Below are 19,243 nucleotides of genomic sequence, written 5' to 3' on the forward strand. Positions count from 1 at the left end.
AATGATCAGTTAGACTTGGGCACCAGGAGGCTTCCCCCACTAAACAGCTGCCTGTCCATGTTCTTAATTTCGATGCTCACTCTTCCGCAACTAAAAGATCAGCAATAACCACGACACATTTTTGGCAAGCCCACATGAGCTATGAAATATACCCTAACCCTTCACTCCCTGCTGCTTTCACCTGACTGTTAACACATATTGTACATATTTTCAGAATTTGGAAAGCTTGTTAATTTACCCGTCTATAAAACACTATGCCAATGACGTTTGGCACCAGTTTAAGAATTAATGAAAAAGTCTTACTTCTTCATGCCAAGGGGCCTTTCCAAGCCAACCTGCTTTTACAGAGTTAAGTAGGTCCCTGGCATAAGAGTTACAAGCAGCATCATGTCGTTTCTCGTGGTTTTGTGCCTATGCTACAGTTGCCAATTATATTTAAGTCTTGTCTTTTACATTGTGTGAGAAATTAAGTTTTCCACAACCTCAGAACAATTTTAAGAGCCTTTGCAGTCTGGCAAGCAATTTGCTTTGCACTTTGCATACTCAGTCCACTTGAGATCCTTAATTGCAAACTAAGCTGCTGGCTTCAAAAATAAAAGCCCTGTTGTCCCAAATGGATCTCTTTAAGACACACTTCAGACAAGAGCAGCTCTAGAAAAATCAGCAATCATCCTTTATTAATGTTACTAGTTTCACAGCCTGTTTAAAAGATGGGTGCAGTATAATTCTAATTAAGAGAGTAATTATCATTTTTTAAACTTTGTTTTAGCAGAACTGGAAGTTTTAAACTAAATGGAAAACAATAAATTGAAACCATTCCTGAAATGTTACAGACAAGCACAGGCAAACACACACAAATATCCAGGATGTGAGCTGTAATTAATATTAACAGCAGGATTAAAGAGAAAAGCCAAGCAAAATCACATTTTTTATTGGCTAACTAAAAAGATTACAATATGCAAGGTTTCGAGGCAACTCAGGCCCTTTCTTCAGGCAAGGATTAAAAAAAGTTGCGATAAAAGATGACAATTGGCTTCTTTCAGTTCAGCTTTCCAAAATATAATATAATACATACTTTGTTATTGATTTTGGAAATTAAAACTACTTCATAGTTTAGGTTGCATGATGTGGTCCATGGACCTGCCTAAAACTGCAAGAGAAACTGAAATTTAAATTTGTAACCACATTTGATTACTATTTGACGTTTTTTCTTATGCGTTTGTCACTCTTTTTTCCAGCTCATCATGTTAACAGTTCAGCTGTTTTAAAGCTTACTATCTTTTTGTGTTCATAAATGTGAGCTATGACTGTATCCCAGGAAAAGTTTAACTTTTCACATTATTCTAGTGACAGGCAAAAAAAAAAAGAACGGGCTTACAGAAGCAGGCAATGTAGAAGATGAAGTATTACTAACGCCAGAGGCTTTGGAGATGCAGGCTTTGAGAAGAGTCATCCTTAGTAGCCGGTGCATTGGAGCCTGTGCTTTGTGCTCTTCAGACCTGGGGCCTCATGTATAACGCCGTGCGTAGAACTCGCACTATAACATGGCGTAAGCACAAAAGCCGAAATGTGCTTACGCACAGAAAAATCCAGATGCTGGAATCTGTGCGTACTCCAACTTCCACGTTCTTCCGCTACATAAATCCCGATCAGCGTGAAAACTAACACTCGTGCACGCGCTTTATGTAACGCTCCAACTCCTCCCAGAATTACACCTCTTTGAATATGCAAATGAATATAAATCGCCCTTAAGCGCAGCCTTCTGTGAAAAGACAATGGGAAAAGCACGGGGGAAAATATAAGAATTTCAGCGAATACCAAGTGGAGGCAAAGGAAAAACATACTATTTGTTCAAATAAACCGTGGTATAATCAACAAAAGGAAGTTGACATAGCGTGTTGGAGAAACTTGAAAGCTCACGTTCACAAAATCTCATAGTGCCGGAAATAAAAAAGAAGTCACATATCAAAGTCGCCGTGAAAAGCCGAGTTGTAGCCCACTGTCTGAGTGTCATATGAAAGTTTATTAGGTTACAGAGAAAAAAGGCACACAGTGGGGAAAAAGCACGAAATGTCAACTTCAATCTCAACATTTCCACTTTAATCACGTAGTTTATTTTGTCATTAAAGTAGAACATCATAAACTTCATCTTAAAATTGTTTAATTAACCAGTTTCTCAAATCACATTGTAATTAAAGTAGCACGTGAAATGTTTTGTTTTGTATTTGATCTTCTATGTGCCTATGTGTGTGAATCACTACTTGCTTTTTAAACCGGCTCTCTTCCTCCAACTGGACACAGAGTTCATTACATTCGTGATATTACAGCTCTCTGAATAACTAAAATACTGAGATGTATACGTGATATCGTTTTTATGATGATAGGAGTTAAAGCACGTTATTAAACATGTGTTTCACTTCGATGAAATAATTTATTGCAGCAGTACTCAGGGCGGCTCTAGGCTTGTGGTGGCACTGGGCAGAGGAAGAATCGGTGGCTCCTTCGCCCGCCAATGTCAGTAAGGTAGCTTATGCACGGTGGATGGCCACGTCCGTTGCAGACACTGCATAGCCGCCTTGTGCTCATGACACAAGCATTTAACTTTTGCCGAAATTTGTTGCTGCGTTTTTAGCTGTGTTGTTATTTTCTCTTTCTGTTTTATATTCAATATATATTGGCGTAGCCATCACTGCAGTCAGTGCTTTTCTTTCCCCAAGTAATCGATCACCACACAATCAGCTCTGTAATAGAAGTTAAGCCATCTGTAAGCTTAGCGCCGATTCTTCAAAACGTTTAAAGAACATTGAAATATCTTCGTAGTACATGTTTAATTATTCTATCCTTAACGACACTCCCAGTGAAGAATATAGATTATTTAAATGAAGTTAAAGTTTTATCTGTATAATTTAATAAACATATTTTGCTGCATTTCACCTTAAAAATGATATTGTCATCATATGTAAATACGCGCTTTATGAAGTGGCTCAGGTTGTGCGATATTATAACTATAGTTCAAGTTTACAGTGGGGTGATTGTACTTATAAGTACAAACAGTTCTACAAGGAGCAATTGATTGAGTGCATTTAAAGTTCTTGGGATGAAACTGTTTCTGAACCGCGAGGTCCGTACAGGAAAGGCTTTAAAACGTTTTGCCGTGGCTGAGACAGCGTGTGCTTAATGCCGTATACCGATAATTCTCTTTCTGATCAGCTGCTGCTGTGATTCACACTCAGATACAGTGATATAAATACTCCGAGTGGTGCAGTGAGAGTAATATGGAAAAAGATGAACGGGAGGAGCTGAAAGAAGAAGAAGGAGAAGTGAGTGTAACAACACTAAAGCAGTTATGGTATTTGGAATGCTATGGCTGTTCCCTGGACCATTATATTGTTACGAGTTAATTACAATCAGATGCGTTACACTAATAAACAATATGCGGTTAGTTTCAGTGTATTTATAAAGCCGCGGCATGAAAATGAGTAACCACACAGGAACAGTAGCACTGCTTTGACACTGGGTGCCGCCAGTCTGCAAAACCGAGTGGAGAACTTGCGTATGACAAGGTATGAGGTACCGCGGAAAAGTGCGTGGCTTTACGCCAAGTGTAGGTTTTATGCATCGCGATTTGAACGTGGAAAAGTTCTTACGCAACATTTCTGTGCGTACGCACCGTTTATACATGAGGCCCCTGGTGATCGGATTGCATGCTTTTATCACTCCAAAGGATTCACCACCATGGCTTTAAGTTATGTACTTATGGTACACTCTTAAATTTAAATGTGCCAGAGTGGTTTTTCAGAAACCTTAGAGGAACCATTGTCAGTCACAAAAAGACCCTTCTTCACAAAAGTTCCAGAGGTAACGTTTATTTAGATCTGTAATAGGTTCCATATAGTAAATAACCACGAGTAGATGATAACAGATCTGTGAAATACCAACAGTTCCTGATTTTAAAAGGAGTCTCGGAGCTTATGTTCAGTAACTCAGACTCAGTCCAGGATTTCTTAATCTGTTAGTGTTCCGCCAGGTAGTCTACCATAGATTAAAGATTTCATTTTTTTTTGTATATATTAAAACATTTTTCAAAGCACAAAGAAGCAACTTCATATTCAAGGAAACTTTCCAGAATTAAATGGTTCTATTAGGAACCACACAACCTAGTAAGGTACCACGTAGTGCCATTATAGAACTGTTATTTTCAACAGTGTAAGTGGTCAGTACTTTACAGTGAAGGCAGTGTGGCCTGGTGGGTAATTCTAGTTACTTATATAGAATTGAAATCAAATATTTTGAATCCATAAATTGTCATGTTTACAATTTAATACATGTATATATTTAAATGAAGTTGTAAAAATGGATTATTAAAAGCATAAGGAAAATGACTGAAGGTAACTATAGGGGTAACTAAAGGTTTGGTACATAAGGCTTTCGCCTCATCTCAGAGGAGACACCAAGATAGTTGCTAAGGTTAAAATGAAGTAGATGTGTAATGAACTACAAATCAAGGTCAAACTAGTGAGAAAGCCCAAACAACCCTATTATGAAATGGTGATAAGATCAATAGAAAAATCCGTAGGACACCCCTATTAATGAAACAATGTTTTGAATAATGGAAGAGTCAACATGTATACAAAATTACCGGTGGCTATAGTCGATTGGCTAAGATGATAGAATTCTGCATATTAAGAGTCAGATAACGTGATGTATTAGATAAGGCAATGGTAACAGAAAAGTATAGAACAGAATGAATTGTTTTGATTGATTGCTTACTCCATGGACTTTTACTCCATGGACATTTGTGCATCTCAATGTGCAAATAAAGAATCATTCTGCATTTTCGTCTGATCTCCATGAATAACTTCTTTGAAAACAGAGGAAAATTTATTTCTACTCCATTTTCCACTACAGACCTGCTGTAAGACACCGAGCTGATCAGTCACTAATTACTCCTCCTGAATCTATCTTCAAAAAGGCTTTGTTTAATAAAACATTTACATAATATATGCTAGAATTAAAGAACATAAGCCTATCTTTAATAGCAATTAGTTTTAAAAAGATGGCAACTACCCAGATGAACCACTTCTAATTATTTAGTTATTTGATAAAAACACATAAATCAATTCTACCTATCTGAAGAAGGCTCAGCAGCTGAACTGTTTGGTTTCTAACCTTCTTCCCATTTATTTCCATGAGCAATTAAACTCCACCACTTTCTTTATTCCTTGTGCAGAAGCTCTCTGAGGCAGTCCTTCTGCAACTCCTGTGAAATTAACCTCACAGTTTGCTGTCATATTGCAAACATACTTTTATTAAATATGCAAACTTTTTCAAAGTGGTTATGGTTGGTCTATAAAGTTACAGTCATTACATAGCACACAGGTTTTATAAAAGCTTGTTGTTAAATATTGTAAGAGTGACATTAAGACAGGTAGCACAGTGCTGCAGTGCTGGGCACTAATGCCCCACAGATGCAGAGGCTGAGATTCAGACTGTGGTAAGGTGGAGGGTGCACATTATTTGGGTCTATGTGAGATGCCTCAGAGCACTACAGTTGTGTCCTACATCTTAAATATGCGTGCCAACTATCTGCTAATGTAGAGTGTGAGTGAATCCTGAGATAGACAGTCACCACATACAGAGTCTGCTAAGCCCCCAGCCCCCCAGTGATCATGTATTCAAATAATCAATTTCAGAAAATGAGTATTCAATGATTTCCTGTCATTTTACCTGCTTTTAAATGTTTCTGTCACTTTGTCACAAGTCAATGACACTAATTGTCACAATAATTTACCATATTTGATTTGTTGCTGACTGGTTGTTCTGTTTGGTTTTTAATCATATGGTAGTTTTGCACTGAAGGCTGTTATTAAGCTTATCACTGGTCAACAATGATTTTGTCGCGTTTTAAAGGTACTTTTTCATGCTGATTTGAGAAAGATATTTGGAATTTTCTGTCATCTCTGGTGTTTGTGTTATGTCTTTTATAGGCTACATATTAAGCATGTAATCCCTTATTAAGGTGTACTGGTTTTTAAAGCTAACTTATTGCTGTTTGTAAACATTTGATAACATTCTAGAAGGGCATAAAATATGTACAATAGAATTCAATACAGTTTATTTTTATATACCTTAAAATGGGGCAGCACGGTGGCGCAGTGGTAGCGCTGCTGCCTTGCAGTTAGGAGACCCGGGTTCGCTTCCCAGGTCCTCCCTGCATGGAGTTTGCATGTTCTCCCCGTGTCTGCGTGGGTTTCCTCCCACAGTCCAAAGACATGCAGGTTAGGTGGATTGGCGATTCTAAATTGGCCCTAGTGTGTGCTTGGTGTGTTTGTGTGTGTCCTGCGGTGGGTTGGCATCCTGCCCGGGATTGGTTCCTGCCTTGTGCCCTGTGTTTGCTGGGATTGACTCCAGCAGACCCCCGTGACCCTGTGTTCGGATTCAGCCGCAATGGGCTTAAGCAGGCCCTGCCTTTTGACTGCCCCCCAGCCCTGAGTCTCTAAGAAGACAAGGAAAAACTCCCAAAAAAACCCTTGTAGGGAAAAAATGGAAGAAACCTTGGGAAAGGCAGTTCAAAGAGAGACCCCTTTCCAGGTAAGTTGGACATGCAGTGGGTGTCAAAAAGAAGGGGGTCAATACAATACAATACACAGGACAGAACACAAGTAATCCTCGGTACTGTATAATAATAAAAATATTACAAGTACAAAGCAGAATTTAACAGTAGATTAGCCTTTCTACAGCTGAGACAGCGCTGGGCCAGCCAATCTGATGAAAGGGTCCCTCTACCCAATGATTCCTGTGATCCTCCATCAGGGATGACTTTACCTTAGGCAGGCAAAACAACTTGGCAGGTGGGCCGTGGTACCAAGTGCCACATTTGAGTACCAAGAAGAGAAACAGAATAGGTGAGGGTTAGTATCCAATTATAACTATCATGTTACTTATGGACCCAGGTTCGCTTCCCGGGTCCTCCCTGTGTGGAGTTTGCATGTTCTCCCCGTGTCAGCGTGGGTTTCCTCTGGGTACTCTGGTTTCCTCCCACAGTCCAAAGACATGCAGGTTAGGTGCATTGGTGATTATAAATTGGCCCTAGTGTGTGCTTGGTGTGTGTGTGTGCGCCCTGCGGTGGGCTGGCGCCCCGCCCAGGGTTTGTTTCCTGCATTGTGCCCTGTGTTGGCTGGGATTGGCTCTAGCAGACCCCCATGACCCTGTAGTTCGGATATAGCAGGTTGGATGATGGATGGATGGATGTTACTTATGTTTTAGTGCTAATGACTAACAACAGAGATGCAGTATGTACAGTTAATCAGCAGCTCTAGTCAGGATGTGCTAAACTGAAGTAGTGAGTCTTCAGCCGGGATTTGAAAGCTGAGACTGAAGGGGCGTCTCTTAAAGTAGCAGGCAGACCATTTCACAGTTTAGGGGCCCTCTAACTAAAAGCTTGAAACTAAAAGTCTGTTGTGCCAGAGTGTTCACGGTGTAACACGTTTGCCCTGATGAAACAGGAGTCTGCTTCCTGTCTGAGGCACAGCGCCATGCCAGTTGGTGATCAGACGTCAAGGTGTAAATGTTTATGTGTTGTATTTTTGTTTCTCACATGTTCTCGCTGTTCTTTGGTTTAGTATATCTTTTCACTGCTTATCAACATCAAGGGGTGTAACACCTAGATACTGTGTGAATATTCCAACTCATTCTGCTACATTTGTGGTGAGTTAACAGTTAAAACTCAGAATCCCCTCATTGGAAAATGTTATGAGTTTCTTTTTGGTTACAAAGACAGTGACTAAGGTAAGAGCTGAGCCCCTCATATTTGCAGTGTGACTTGTGTCAGCCTTCTCATTATATGGCCAAAAGGTTATCGACATATGAATATTGTTATTCCTATGATTTGGTTGGAACCAAACCACCACTCTGCAGATTGTTATTTTTGCCTAACAAACCTATCAAGGATCAGTTCTAAATCAAAGCACACAGTGACATACCCTAATTTACTATCTGTCGTGAGGCCTCATAGTGAGGAAATGCCCATGCCAGGCAATGTCACCCCAACCGTCAGTGAACATGAAAATAATAAAGACTAGCCAACCTGCGGCATAGCATACGCCACATATAATTATTTATTGATGAGTGAACACTTCCTGAAAGACACAGTTGTCCAAATGGGGAGGGTTTGATGATACAACTGTCAGTGAATGAAAAGATGGAACTCTGGAGAGAGCAACATACAATTGTCCGAGAGTGAAAACAGGTTTTGGCAGATACAGGCATATTTTTTTGGAAGTATGTCCTTGTGCCTTATTAATAGTCATTGCAAATGCCAATCTAACAGGAAATTGTCTGCGTGTAAAAGTAAAAGGCAAATTAGAATCTGATGGGGTCAGGGAAATCCGGGGAATAAGGACAGTTTGTGAGGTAACAGATGTGATAGTCTTACACTCCAGTACATTGCGGTAAATGCTGGTAACAGAAAGTCTAGTGCCATTACAGAGACCTTTTGCTGGCATGTGGTTCCTGAGAAGCATGATGACTGAACCAATTTTAATTTTGAGTTTATGCGGAGGCATGCCAGTGGGAGTAAGACTATTAAGAAATTCTTCGAGGAATGCAAGTTGATCTGCAGGATCGTCTGTGACGATGGAGTCAATGCTGGTGAAAGTTACTTCATCGTTAGGGATAAGTTTGAGCCCCTGTTCATTAAGGTGTAGTGAATCTTCGTTGGTGACGCTTAATATAACTCGCGTACTGAGTTGTTCCAGAGTGACAGTTGAGAAGTCGATGTCGCTATATAATTGCCTCGAGAGCGATGTTGGAAGCCTGCAGAGGGTGAGAGTTGGCGGGCAGGGCCTTGTCGTGCGTTCCCCATGACGTGGGAGGAGGGTTAGAGTGGGCGTTCTTGGCTTTTTCGTGTGTAACCCATGGGCGGGGCTCTGTTAGAGTTGCCGGTCGGGGCTCTGTGAGTTGGCGGGCGTGGCTCTCTGTCTTGCGTTCCCTTAGTGAATTATATATATATAGATAATGTAGAGCATGGATCTCAAACTCCAGTCATGGAGGGCCGTAGTGGCTGCAGGTTTTCATTCTAACCCTTTTCTTAATTGGTGACCTGTTTTTGCTGCTAATAAAACTCTTTTGAATTCATTTTAATTGACTTGTTTTTTTAAGATTTGTTCCCCAGAATTTCTTCATTGTTCCTCTAAATTGCTTCATTCCATTCCTTAAACAGAAATGAAATGTGAAGTGAGTGAGCCAACTAATTCAGGGCCTCAAACTCCAACCAATTTCACTCCAACGAGTTGCTTAATTAGGTGTAGGGTTTTGCTGTTTATTAAACCCGTTCTTTAATTCCATGGCTTGTTGCTGCTCTTATTGTGCAACAGCACACATTTCTGAAATTGTTGATTTTCTCTTTTCTAAGAGCACTGCTAAAATGTTTTGGGGAGCTCAGCACATCAAAATTCCTGAGATTTTCACCGTTTTTATTTTCAGATCTTGCATAATGGACATAGTTTGCTGGTCATGTTTTGCCTCATTTTGTATCTCATCATTCTTTGGTTGCTAATTAAGGAAAAAGAAACAATTAAGGGGTCTGAGTCTTCAAGAGCAAGTCAATTAAAATTAATTCAAAAGAAGTTAATTAGCAGCCAAAAACAGGTAACTAATTAAGAAAAGGGTTAGAATGAAAACCTGCAGCCACTGCGGCCCTCCAGGACTGGAATTTGAGATCCCAGGTGTGTAGAGTCTGGTGATGATGGTATGAAACTTGACTCCGACTTTGAAACCTCCTGCTCTTCTTCTAAACTGCAGTTACAAACTCAGGGACAGCTGCTTCCCCCTTAAAGGGATATTTCTGAGGCAGAGTACAGTAGAAGATTGTATACTGCCACCTTATAGGTAAGACACTCCCAGCATGTACTGTATATATAGTGTAATTATACACCTAAAACCCTTGCGTGATAGAAAAAGTCTGATTAGATATTTGAATTCAGTCAGTAAAATAATATGAGTCACCTATTTTGATTCGGGTGACAAAAAAAGTAACATTTTGTCACCCAGTGCTATCAGTTAGGTCAGTATAATGTGTCAGGATTGCATTGTAGAATTCACTTCTAGAGGTTTTGTCATTCTTTTGACAAATGCTGTTGATGTTACCAGTTTCCAACATTTTCCTTTGTTGCTATGTTGCTTCACCTTGCTTAGAGGAGTGGTTACAGTTTTCACTATTATCATGAATGTGGCGAGATCTGCATGTGATGTGATGGAAGCCATCTAACTTAAGAGCAAACTGCTGGCCCAGAAAAGTCTGCATTTTGTTGATTCATATGAAGGGAAAACCAATTGTGTTAGCAGTGAAAAATAGTTTTCCAGGTAATTCATTTTTAGAGGTCCACATTTGTCATAGGCAGTTATTTTTGTATTTGATTATGAGCCTTTCTTGCCCTCAAGATTTATTTGCATTGCTAGCTTTCATGTTGACTTCTAATGACTCTCAGTGATTGCTGTGAATAATCTGTCATTCTCTCTTCCTCCCTCATGTTTGTTTGGTGTGATTTTAATCAAGTTCAAGCGACAACCATCAATGTTCAACCTGTGCACTTATCACTTGGACACTTTTCACTAAACAGTCTTGCTATACACCTTTAAGTCTCTTTTGCAGTCTTTACAAGGAATGCTATTATAAACAATTTTTCTTTTCTGAGGCATCCAGTCCTTCATGATAATCATTCTTACACCCACCTGTACTGCCATACAATACTAAACGAATCTCTGGTACATTTACTGCTTTCACCTTAAGTCGTAGCTCTTGCCAGCCACTTCTGTGAACAGCCTTGGACTCTTTCTTGACCTTGGCCTGAACTATAACTGTGCATCACAGTTGCTGTGGAAACCTGATTCTAGTGCATGTATCATCCTAAGAGCCTGACTTTATTTTTCTACCTCAGACACAGAAATACATTTTTTTATCCTTTGGGTACAACACTGCCACCCTCCCTGTAACCCTCACATTAATTACCTAGTGGGTAATAGTATTAATTTATGAATTAATTTTTCCAATTATTCTAATTAAGGGTCATGGAGATGAGATTACTTCAGGGATCGGCTCTAAGCCCTTTGTTATTTGCACGTTGACAGACAAGATTAGACAGGAGTCCCCGTGGACTATGATGTTTGGTGATGACTTTGCGATCTGTAGAGAGAGTAGGGAGCTGGCTGAGAAGACCCTGGAGAGGCAGAGATATGCTCTAGAAAGCAGAGGAATGAAGGGCAGTAGGACCAAGACAGAATACATGTGTGCAAATGAGAGAGAGGTCAGTGGAATTGTGGGGAGTAGAGTTGGCGAAGGTAGTTTAGTTTAAATACTTGGGATTAACAGTACAGAGTAACAGGGGTTGTGGAAGAGAGGTGAAAAAGAGAGTTCAGGCAGGGTGGAATGGGTGGAGAAGAGTGTCAGGAGTGATTTGTGACAGATGGATATCAGCAAGAGTGAAAGGGAAGGTCTACAGGATGGTAGTGAGACCCAGCTATGTTATATGGGTTGGAGACGGTGGCACTGACCAGAAAGCAGGAGACAGAGCTGGAGGTGGCAGAGTTAAAGATGTTAAGATTTGCATTGGGTGTGACAAGGAAGGACAGGATTAGAAATGAGTACATTAGAGGATCAGCTCTAGTTGGACAGTTTGGAGACACAGTCAGAGAGGTGAGATTGCGTTGGTTTGGACATGTGCAGAGGAGAGATGCTGGGTATATTGGGAGAAGGATGTTAAGAACACAGCTGCCAGGTAAAAGGAAAAGAGGAAGGCCTAAGAGGAGGTTTATAAAAGTGGTGAGAAAAGACATGCAGGTGATGGATATAACACAGCAAGATGTGGAGAACAGGAAGATATGGAAAAAGATGATCTGCTGTGGAAACCCCTAACAGGAGCAGCTGAAAGAAGAAGATTCTAATTAAGGGTCATGACTGGGGAGGTAAGAGATTGGAGAGCACATCCCTGCAGGATTGAGGCAAAGGAGACACCTGTGCAGACCACGATCACACATCCTACGTTCACACAGGGCACATTCAAGTCACCAGTTACTGATGTTATGTTATTTGTGATATGCGATTAAACCAAATACTTGGAGAGAAGTCATAAGGGTACATTGAGAATGTCCAAACTACTACTTACTAAGATTTGCATGCTGTGATCTGCTGCATGCCCCAGAGGCTGAAATATTAAGGTCTGTACTGTATTAATCTATCCATCCCCGTTTCAAATCAAGATAATCTAGTAATAGGGTAACAAAAAGACCAAAGTGTTTTCCAGCAACAGTGGGAAGCAGGGTAGGAATGAACTCTGAATGGTATGCAAATATTTTTAATACAAATTTAGTAAATAAACACTTGTTAAGTACAAGATAACTCTAGAGCAACTATGAAGTATGGCCAGAATGTACATATCAGAAAGTGTTGCCACTGGAGTCCTGACCCCAAAAAATGTTAAGAGCACATAATCACTCAACTGAGTAAACTACATTGGTTTTCTGTCAGTTCCGGGACAATCTTCATGACCCTCAAAAGGCTCCAGAATGGCTGTCTTCTGTGCTTACTCTTTCTGGGAATGTGTGATAGCTAAGACCCCTTAAAATGTGCCTTAAGGCTGCCCTTCTCAATGTACAACTCTCAGGGGAATTTTTATTAACTTTTGTGGGTGTAGTCATTCTCTGTAGCACTCTCTCCTTACTTCCAGCCCATTTTCACAGTGAATTATGTCTGCTATTATTTTGTTGATTTTTATGGGCTTAAAAAAATGCATAGTCAAACCTACTTAACGGATTTCAGGGCTGGGAAGAGGTCGGAGTCTGGCCCTGTGGAACTGGGCACAAAGCAAGAACCAGCCACGGATGCTTTGCCAGTTTATTGTAGGGTCCATCCTTACTCATGCTCACATTCAAAGAGAAATAATTTTGAATTTTCATTTAGTCTCTTTAGAAATGTGAGACAAAAGCTTTAGTACCTGGAAGAAAAGCCATACGGACTCCGAGGGAATGTGCAAACTCCATACACACAACAAGCTGGGTCTGGGATTTACATTGAAAAAGAATTTAAAATAATGATACTTGCCTACAGAGTAGTGAGTGGGTTAGCACCTGTATACAGTGCATCCAGAAAGTTTTCACAGCGCATTACTTTTTCCACATTTTGTTATGCTACAGCCTTATTCCAAAATGGATTAAATTCATTTTTTTCCTCAGAATTCTACACACAACACCCCATAATGACAACGTGAAAAAAGTTTACTTGAGATTTTTGCAAATTTATTACAAATAAAAAAATTGAGAAAGCACATATACATAAGTATTCACAGCCTTTGCCATGAAGCTCAAAATTGAGCTCAGGTGCATCCTGTTTCCCCTGATCATCATTGAGATGTTTCTGCAGTTTAATTGGAGTCCACCTGTGGTAAATTCAGTTGATTGGACATGGTTTGGAAAGGCACACAGCTGTCTATATAAGGTCCCACAGCTGACAGTTCATGTCAGAGCACAAACCATGCATGAAGTCAAAGGAATTGTCTGTAGACCTCTGAGACAGGATTGTCTCAAGGCACAAATCTGGGTTAGGTTACAGAAAAATTTCTGCTGCTTTGAAGGTCCCAATGAGCACAGTGGCCTCCATCATCCTTAAGTGGAAGAAGTTCGAAACCACCAGGACTCTTCCTAGATCTGGCCGGCCATCTAAACTGACCGATCGGGGGAGAAGGGCCTTAGTCAGGGAGGTGACCAAGAACCCGATGGTCACTCTGTCAGAGCTCCAGAGGTCCTATGTGGAGAGAGGAGAACCTTCCAGAAGGACAACCATCTCTGCAGCAATCCACCAATCAGGCCTGTATGGTAGAGTGGCCAGACGGAAGCCACTCCTTAGTAAAAGGCACATGGCAACCCACCTGGAGTTAGCCAAAAGGCACCTGAAAGACTCTCAGACCATGAGAGACAAAATTCTCTGATCTGATGAGACAAAGATTGAACTTTGGTGTGAATGCCAGGTGTCATGTTTTGAGGAAACCAGGCACCGCTCATCACCAGGCCAATACCATCCCTACAGTGAAGCATGGTGGTCACAGCATCATGTTGTGGGGGTGTTTTTCAGCGGTAGGAACTGGGAGACTAGTCAGGATAAAGGGAAAGATGACTGCAGCAATGTACAGAGAGATCCTGGATGAAAACCTGCTCCAGAGCGCTCTTGACCTCAGACTGGGGCGACGGTTCATCTTTCAGCAGGACAACGACCCTAAGCACACAGCCAAGATATCAAAGGAGTGGCTTCATGACAACTCTGTGAATGTCCTTGAGTGGCCCAGCCAGAGCCCAGACTTGAATCCGATTGAACATCTCTGGAGAGATCTTAAAATGGCTGTGCACCGACGCTTCCCATCCAACCTGATGGAGCTTGAGAGGTGCTGCAAAGAGGAATGGGTGAAACTGGCCAAGGATAGGTGTGCCAAGCTTGTGGCATCATATTCAAAAAGCTTTGAGGCTGTAATTGCTGCCAAAGGTGCATCGACAAAGTATTGAGCAAAGGCTGTGAATACTTATGTGCATGTGATTTCTCAGTTTTTCTATTTTTAATAAATCTGCAAAAACTTTCAGTAAACTTTTTTTCACTTTGTCATTATGGGGTGTTATGTGTAGAATTCTGTGGAAAAAATGAATTTAATCCATTTTGGAAAAAGGCTGTAACATAACAAAATGTGGAAAAAGTGATGCGCTGTGAATACTTTCCGGATTCACTGTATATGGAGACACTGGTGAGGTGTTATGCTCCTTCTCACCCACTCAGGTCTGCCATTGAACATGTGTCTGGTGTTGCCACCTCCTGTGGTATCAAGTTTCAAACCAGACTCTTTCTCTGTGTTGTTCCCAGTTGGTGGAATCCAATACATCCATACTGCTGACTCCCTCAATGTATTTAAGAAGTGCTTGAAGGTCCATCTGTTCTGTGAATATCTGTTTATTTGATTTTAATAGAAGAAAAAAAAAAAACAATCCTCTTCTTTATATTGTTTTTTTAATTTGTTATTGAAGTTTAATTGCTTTATTGATTACAAACAATGATATAAATTATTAGTTACCAGTAACAGTGTACTGCACAATAACGTGCACTGAATACACTTGACTTGAGCATTCATAGTTTTTATAGTCTTTCTCTGTAAGTTTACCATTCGTTTGCTCAGAGGTTGATGCGCTTGCTGCTTCCTGAGCAGCTCTTCTTTTCTCCACCCGCTTCTTCTCTTCTTTTGTTGTCATCTTTTTGCGTTAAAACCGATTAAGTCCATGTTTGTGTTACAATTACTTAGTCTGTTTTCCTTAATTTTTCACTTAAGCTGGCACTTAAGTATTCAATCTGCCTCAATAATGATTTAAGATATGAAGAGGTAGGGGAAGTGACAACAACAACAACATTTATTTATATAGCACATTTTCATACAAAAAAATGTAGCTCAAAGTGCTTTACAAAATGAAGAATAGAAAAATAGAAGACACAATAAAAAATAAACATAAGTCAACATTAATTAACATAGAATAAGTAAGGTCCGATGGCCAGGGTGGACAGAAAAAAAAAAACTCCAGAGGCTTGAGAAAAAAAATAAAATCTGTAGGGATTCCAGACCACGAGACCACCCAGTCCCCTCTGGGCAATCTACCTAACATAAGTCAAACAGTCCTCTTTGTATTTAGGGTTTTCATTGAAGGACTTGATGATGATGGTCACATAGACTTCTGGCTTTCAGTCCATCAATGTTGGTGCATCATGATGCTATTAGTAGGTGGTGGTGGTGCAGGCTGCCACCACAAAGAAACTGGAAAAAGAAACAGAAGAGAAAGTAGGGGTCAGTATGGATTTTGGAGCCACTATGAATAGTTATTATGATGAATTGAACATACAGAGTATCAGGATTAAGTTAAAGTGAAGTTATGAGAAGGCCATGTTAAAGTAATGTGTTTTCAGCAGTGTTTTAAAGTGTTCTACTGTATTTGCCTGGCGAATTCCTATTGGCAGGCTATTCCAGATTTTGGGTGCATAACAGCAGAAGGCCGCCTCACCACTTCTTTTAAGTTTAGCTTTTGGAATTATAAGGAGACACTCATTTGAGGATCTAAGGTTACGATTTGGAATATAAGGTGTCAGACATTCCGATATATAAGATGGAGCGAGATTATTTGAGGCTTTATAAACCATAAGCAGTATTTTAAAGTCAATCCTGAATGACACAGGCAACCAGTGTAGTGACATCAGAACTGGAGAAATGTGTTTGGATTTTCTTTTCCCAGTTAGGATTCTAGCAGCTGCATTCTGCACTTGTTGCAAATGATTTATGTCTTTTTTGGGTAGTCCTGAGAGGAGTGCGTTACAGTAATCTAGTCTACTGAAAACAAAAGCGTGAATTAATTTCTCAGCATCTTTCAATGATATAAGAGGTCTAACTTTTGCTATGTTTCTTAAGTGAAAAAATGCTGTCCTAGTGGTCTGATGAATATGCGATTTAAAATTCAGATTACAGTCAACAGTTACCCCTAAGTTTTTTACTTCCGTCTTAACTTTTAATCCTAATGCATCAAGTTTATTTCAGATAACCACATTGAATCCATTATTGCCAATTACTAAAATTTCAGTTTTCTCTTTATTTAGTTTGAGAAAATTACTATTCATCCATTCAGAAATACTAGTCAGACATTGTGTTAGTGAATCGAGAGAGTCAGAGTCATCAGGTGCTATTGATAAGTACAGCTGTGTGTCATCAGCATAGCTGTGGTAGCTCACGTTGTGCCCTGAGATAATCTGACCTAACAGAAGCATGTAGATTGAGAAAAGCAGCAGACCCAGGATAGAGCCTTGTGGAACACCATATCGGATATCATGTGTCTTTGAGATGTGATTACCACAACTAACAAAGAATTTTCTACCTGCCAGGTAGGATTCAAACCAATTTAAGATACTGCCAGAGAGGCCCACCCATTGACTAAGGCGATTTCTAAGAATATTATGATCAATGGTGTCAAATGCAGCACTCAGATGTAAGAGGATGAGAACAGATAAATGGCCTCTGTCTGCATTTACCCGCAAGTCATTTACTACTTTAACGAGTGCAGTTTCTGTGCTGTGATTTGTTCTGAAACCTGACTGAAATTTATCAAGAAGGCAGTAGGGAATGAAAACGGTGCCCATACGCATTTGTCGCATCGCCGCCCTACTGGACACTGCTGAGAGTTGATTCTACAATAAAATACAAAGAGGAAAAACCTTGAAGGTCAATCATCACCCAGAAAGCCGATAGTAAACATCACGTAGTATATGTTCACCAAATTTCAAATGGTTTGCAAGCTACAGATGATTTAAAATCCTGGACAGACAGTGTACTATATAAGAAGATTACATCTTTTCACTTGTGGTAATCAACTTTTCTTAACTGTCCTATTACACTTGCTGAACAAATAGGCCTTAGTCTAATGTTACTTGATTATGTTTACCTCTGTGTGTAAGTCGCTTTGGATAAATGCGGCTGCTAAGCAAATAAATGTAAATGTAAGTAATTTTTTTTAAATGCTGATCATCTTACTTGTAAAATAATCCCCAACTTTTAGCATAGTGAACATGCCTCTCTTCCTTTCTTTTTCCACAGATGCCTATACAAATTCTGAAGTTGTTTATACATGGACCCATGGGCAAGAGAAATCAGTTGTGGTAGCAGAAGATGGTTCGCGATTAAATCAGTATGATTTACTAGGTCATGCTGTTAGCTCTGAAATAATCCGATCCAGTACAGGTAAGTTTGCACACCCTTTATCTTCTACTTGAATGGAAATGTATAAAATGAAAGATTCTGGCATCTGTGTTGAACAGACTGAGGGAGTTGTTTTAGGGAGGAATTTCAATGATTCATTTTTATTCAGTCTAATGTAAGGAGACAAATAAGCTTAACATGATATTTTAATTAAAACCTGAAAACAGAGGATACTTGAAAATCTGCAGACAGTTTAGTCCATCAGGTTTCATCGCAATATCTCACCCAGCTACAGTACACCATCTATTTTGTAAAGAAACTGTATTTGCCTTAAAACATTACCCTAAAGTAATATTCAATTTCTAAATTTATGTCAATAAATCAAACATAAATAATTTTTATAATCCAGAATATGATTAAAGAAACCTGCAAAATTCTTTACAGGTGATCACTTTACTTGGCAATGTATTAGAAAAAGGAACAGATATGGATGGCTTCTACTGGATCTACAAAAAATAAGAAACAAAATAAAAGCACATTCCAAGAGTTAGAAATGAGCAAATTGCACGAAAGAAAGACATACTGTATATGATGTGGGCACCTTTTCTTGATACAGCTTATCCTAACTTGAATACCCCAGCTTTCCATCTATTAAAACATACAGTATGTAAAAAAAAACAAAAAAAAACCAAAAATGTTAAAATCCCGAGATTAGTAATCTCAAGACCTGTTTTTGAACATTTTGATTCGGCAAAGAATATTATTTTTATGCAAAAATATACTGTAGATTCACAGCTGATGCATGAAACTGAGGGAAGCAATGAAAGAATGATAGAGTGGGTGAGTCACGACTAATTCATTCTTTTCGAATAACTCTTTTCAGTAAGTGACACAAATCAGTTTGTAAATTTAAATGATTAGATTCAGCTGAGCTCAACAGGCATGCTGATACAACTACACAACTACAAGACATCCATTTTCCAACCCGCTGAATCCAAACACAGGGTCATGGGGGTCTGCTGGAGCCAATCCCAGCCAACACAGGTCACAAGGCAGGAACCAATCCTGGGTAGAGTGCCAACCCACCGCAGGACACACACAAACACACCAAGCACACACTAGGGCCAATTTAGAATCGCCAATCCACCTAACCTGCATGTCTTTGGACTGTGGGAGGAAACCGGAGCGCCTGGAGGAAACCCACGTAGACACGTGGAGAACATGCAAACTCCATGCAGGGAGGACCCGGGAAGCGAACCCGGGACTCCTAACTGCGAGGCAGCAGCACTACCACTGCGCCACCATGCCGTCCTCAACTACAAGACACTAAAACATATTAATATTAGAAATAAATCAATTGTTTGTTTTGTATAAATCTTTACTGGAATTTTTTTAAACAAAATATGTAAACATAAAATTAAGCTAATTTTAACTTTTGTACCTTCAAAAAATTAGATACACACAAAAAGAAAGTTATAAAAATATTA

General features: G+C 39.8%; 1 protein-coding gene across 1 annotated transcript in view; it reads left to right on the plus strand.

Annotated features, from left to right (window-relative positions):
- The window catches only part of gabra3 (gamma-aminobutyric acid type A receptor subunit alpha3), a 556,236-nt gene that overhangs the window by 460,297 nt on the left and 76,696 nt on the right, over positions 1-19,243 (plus strand). The window contains exon 7 of the mRNA XM_039766519.1: positions 17,655-17,798. Coding sequence (XP_039622453.1) covers positions 17,655-17,798 — 144 coding nt within the window. The remainder of the gene's footprint in view (positions 1-17,654; positions 17,799-19,243) is intronic.

Source organism: Polypterus senegalus, chromosome 10 (assembly GCF_016835505.1).
Source record: "Polypterus senegalus isolate Bchr_013 chromosome 10, ASM1683550v1, whole genome shotgun sequence".
NCBI classification, from domain to species: domain Eukaryota; kingdom Metazoa; phylum Chordata; class Cladistia; order Polypteriformes; family Polypteridae; genus Polypterus; species Polypterus senegalus.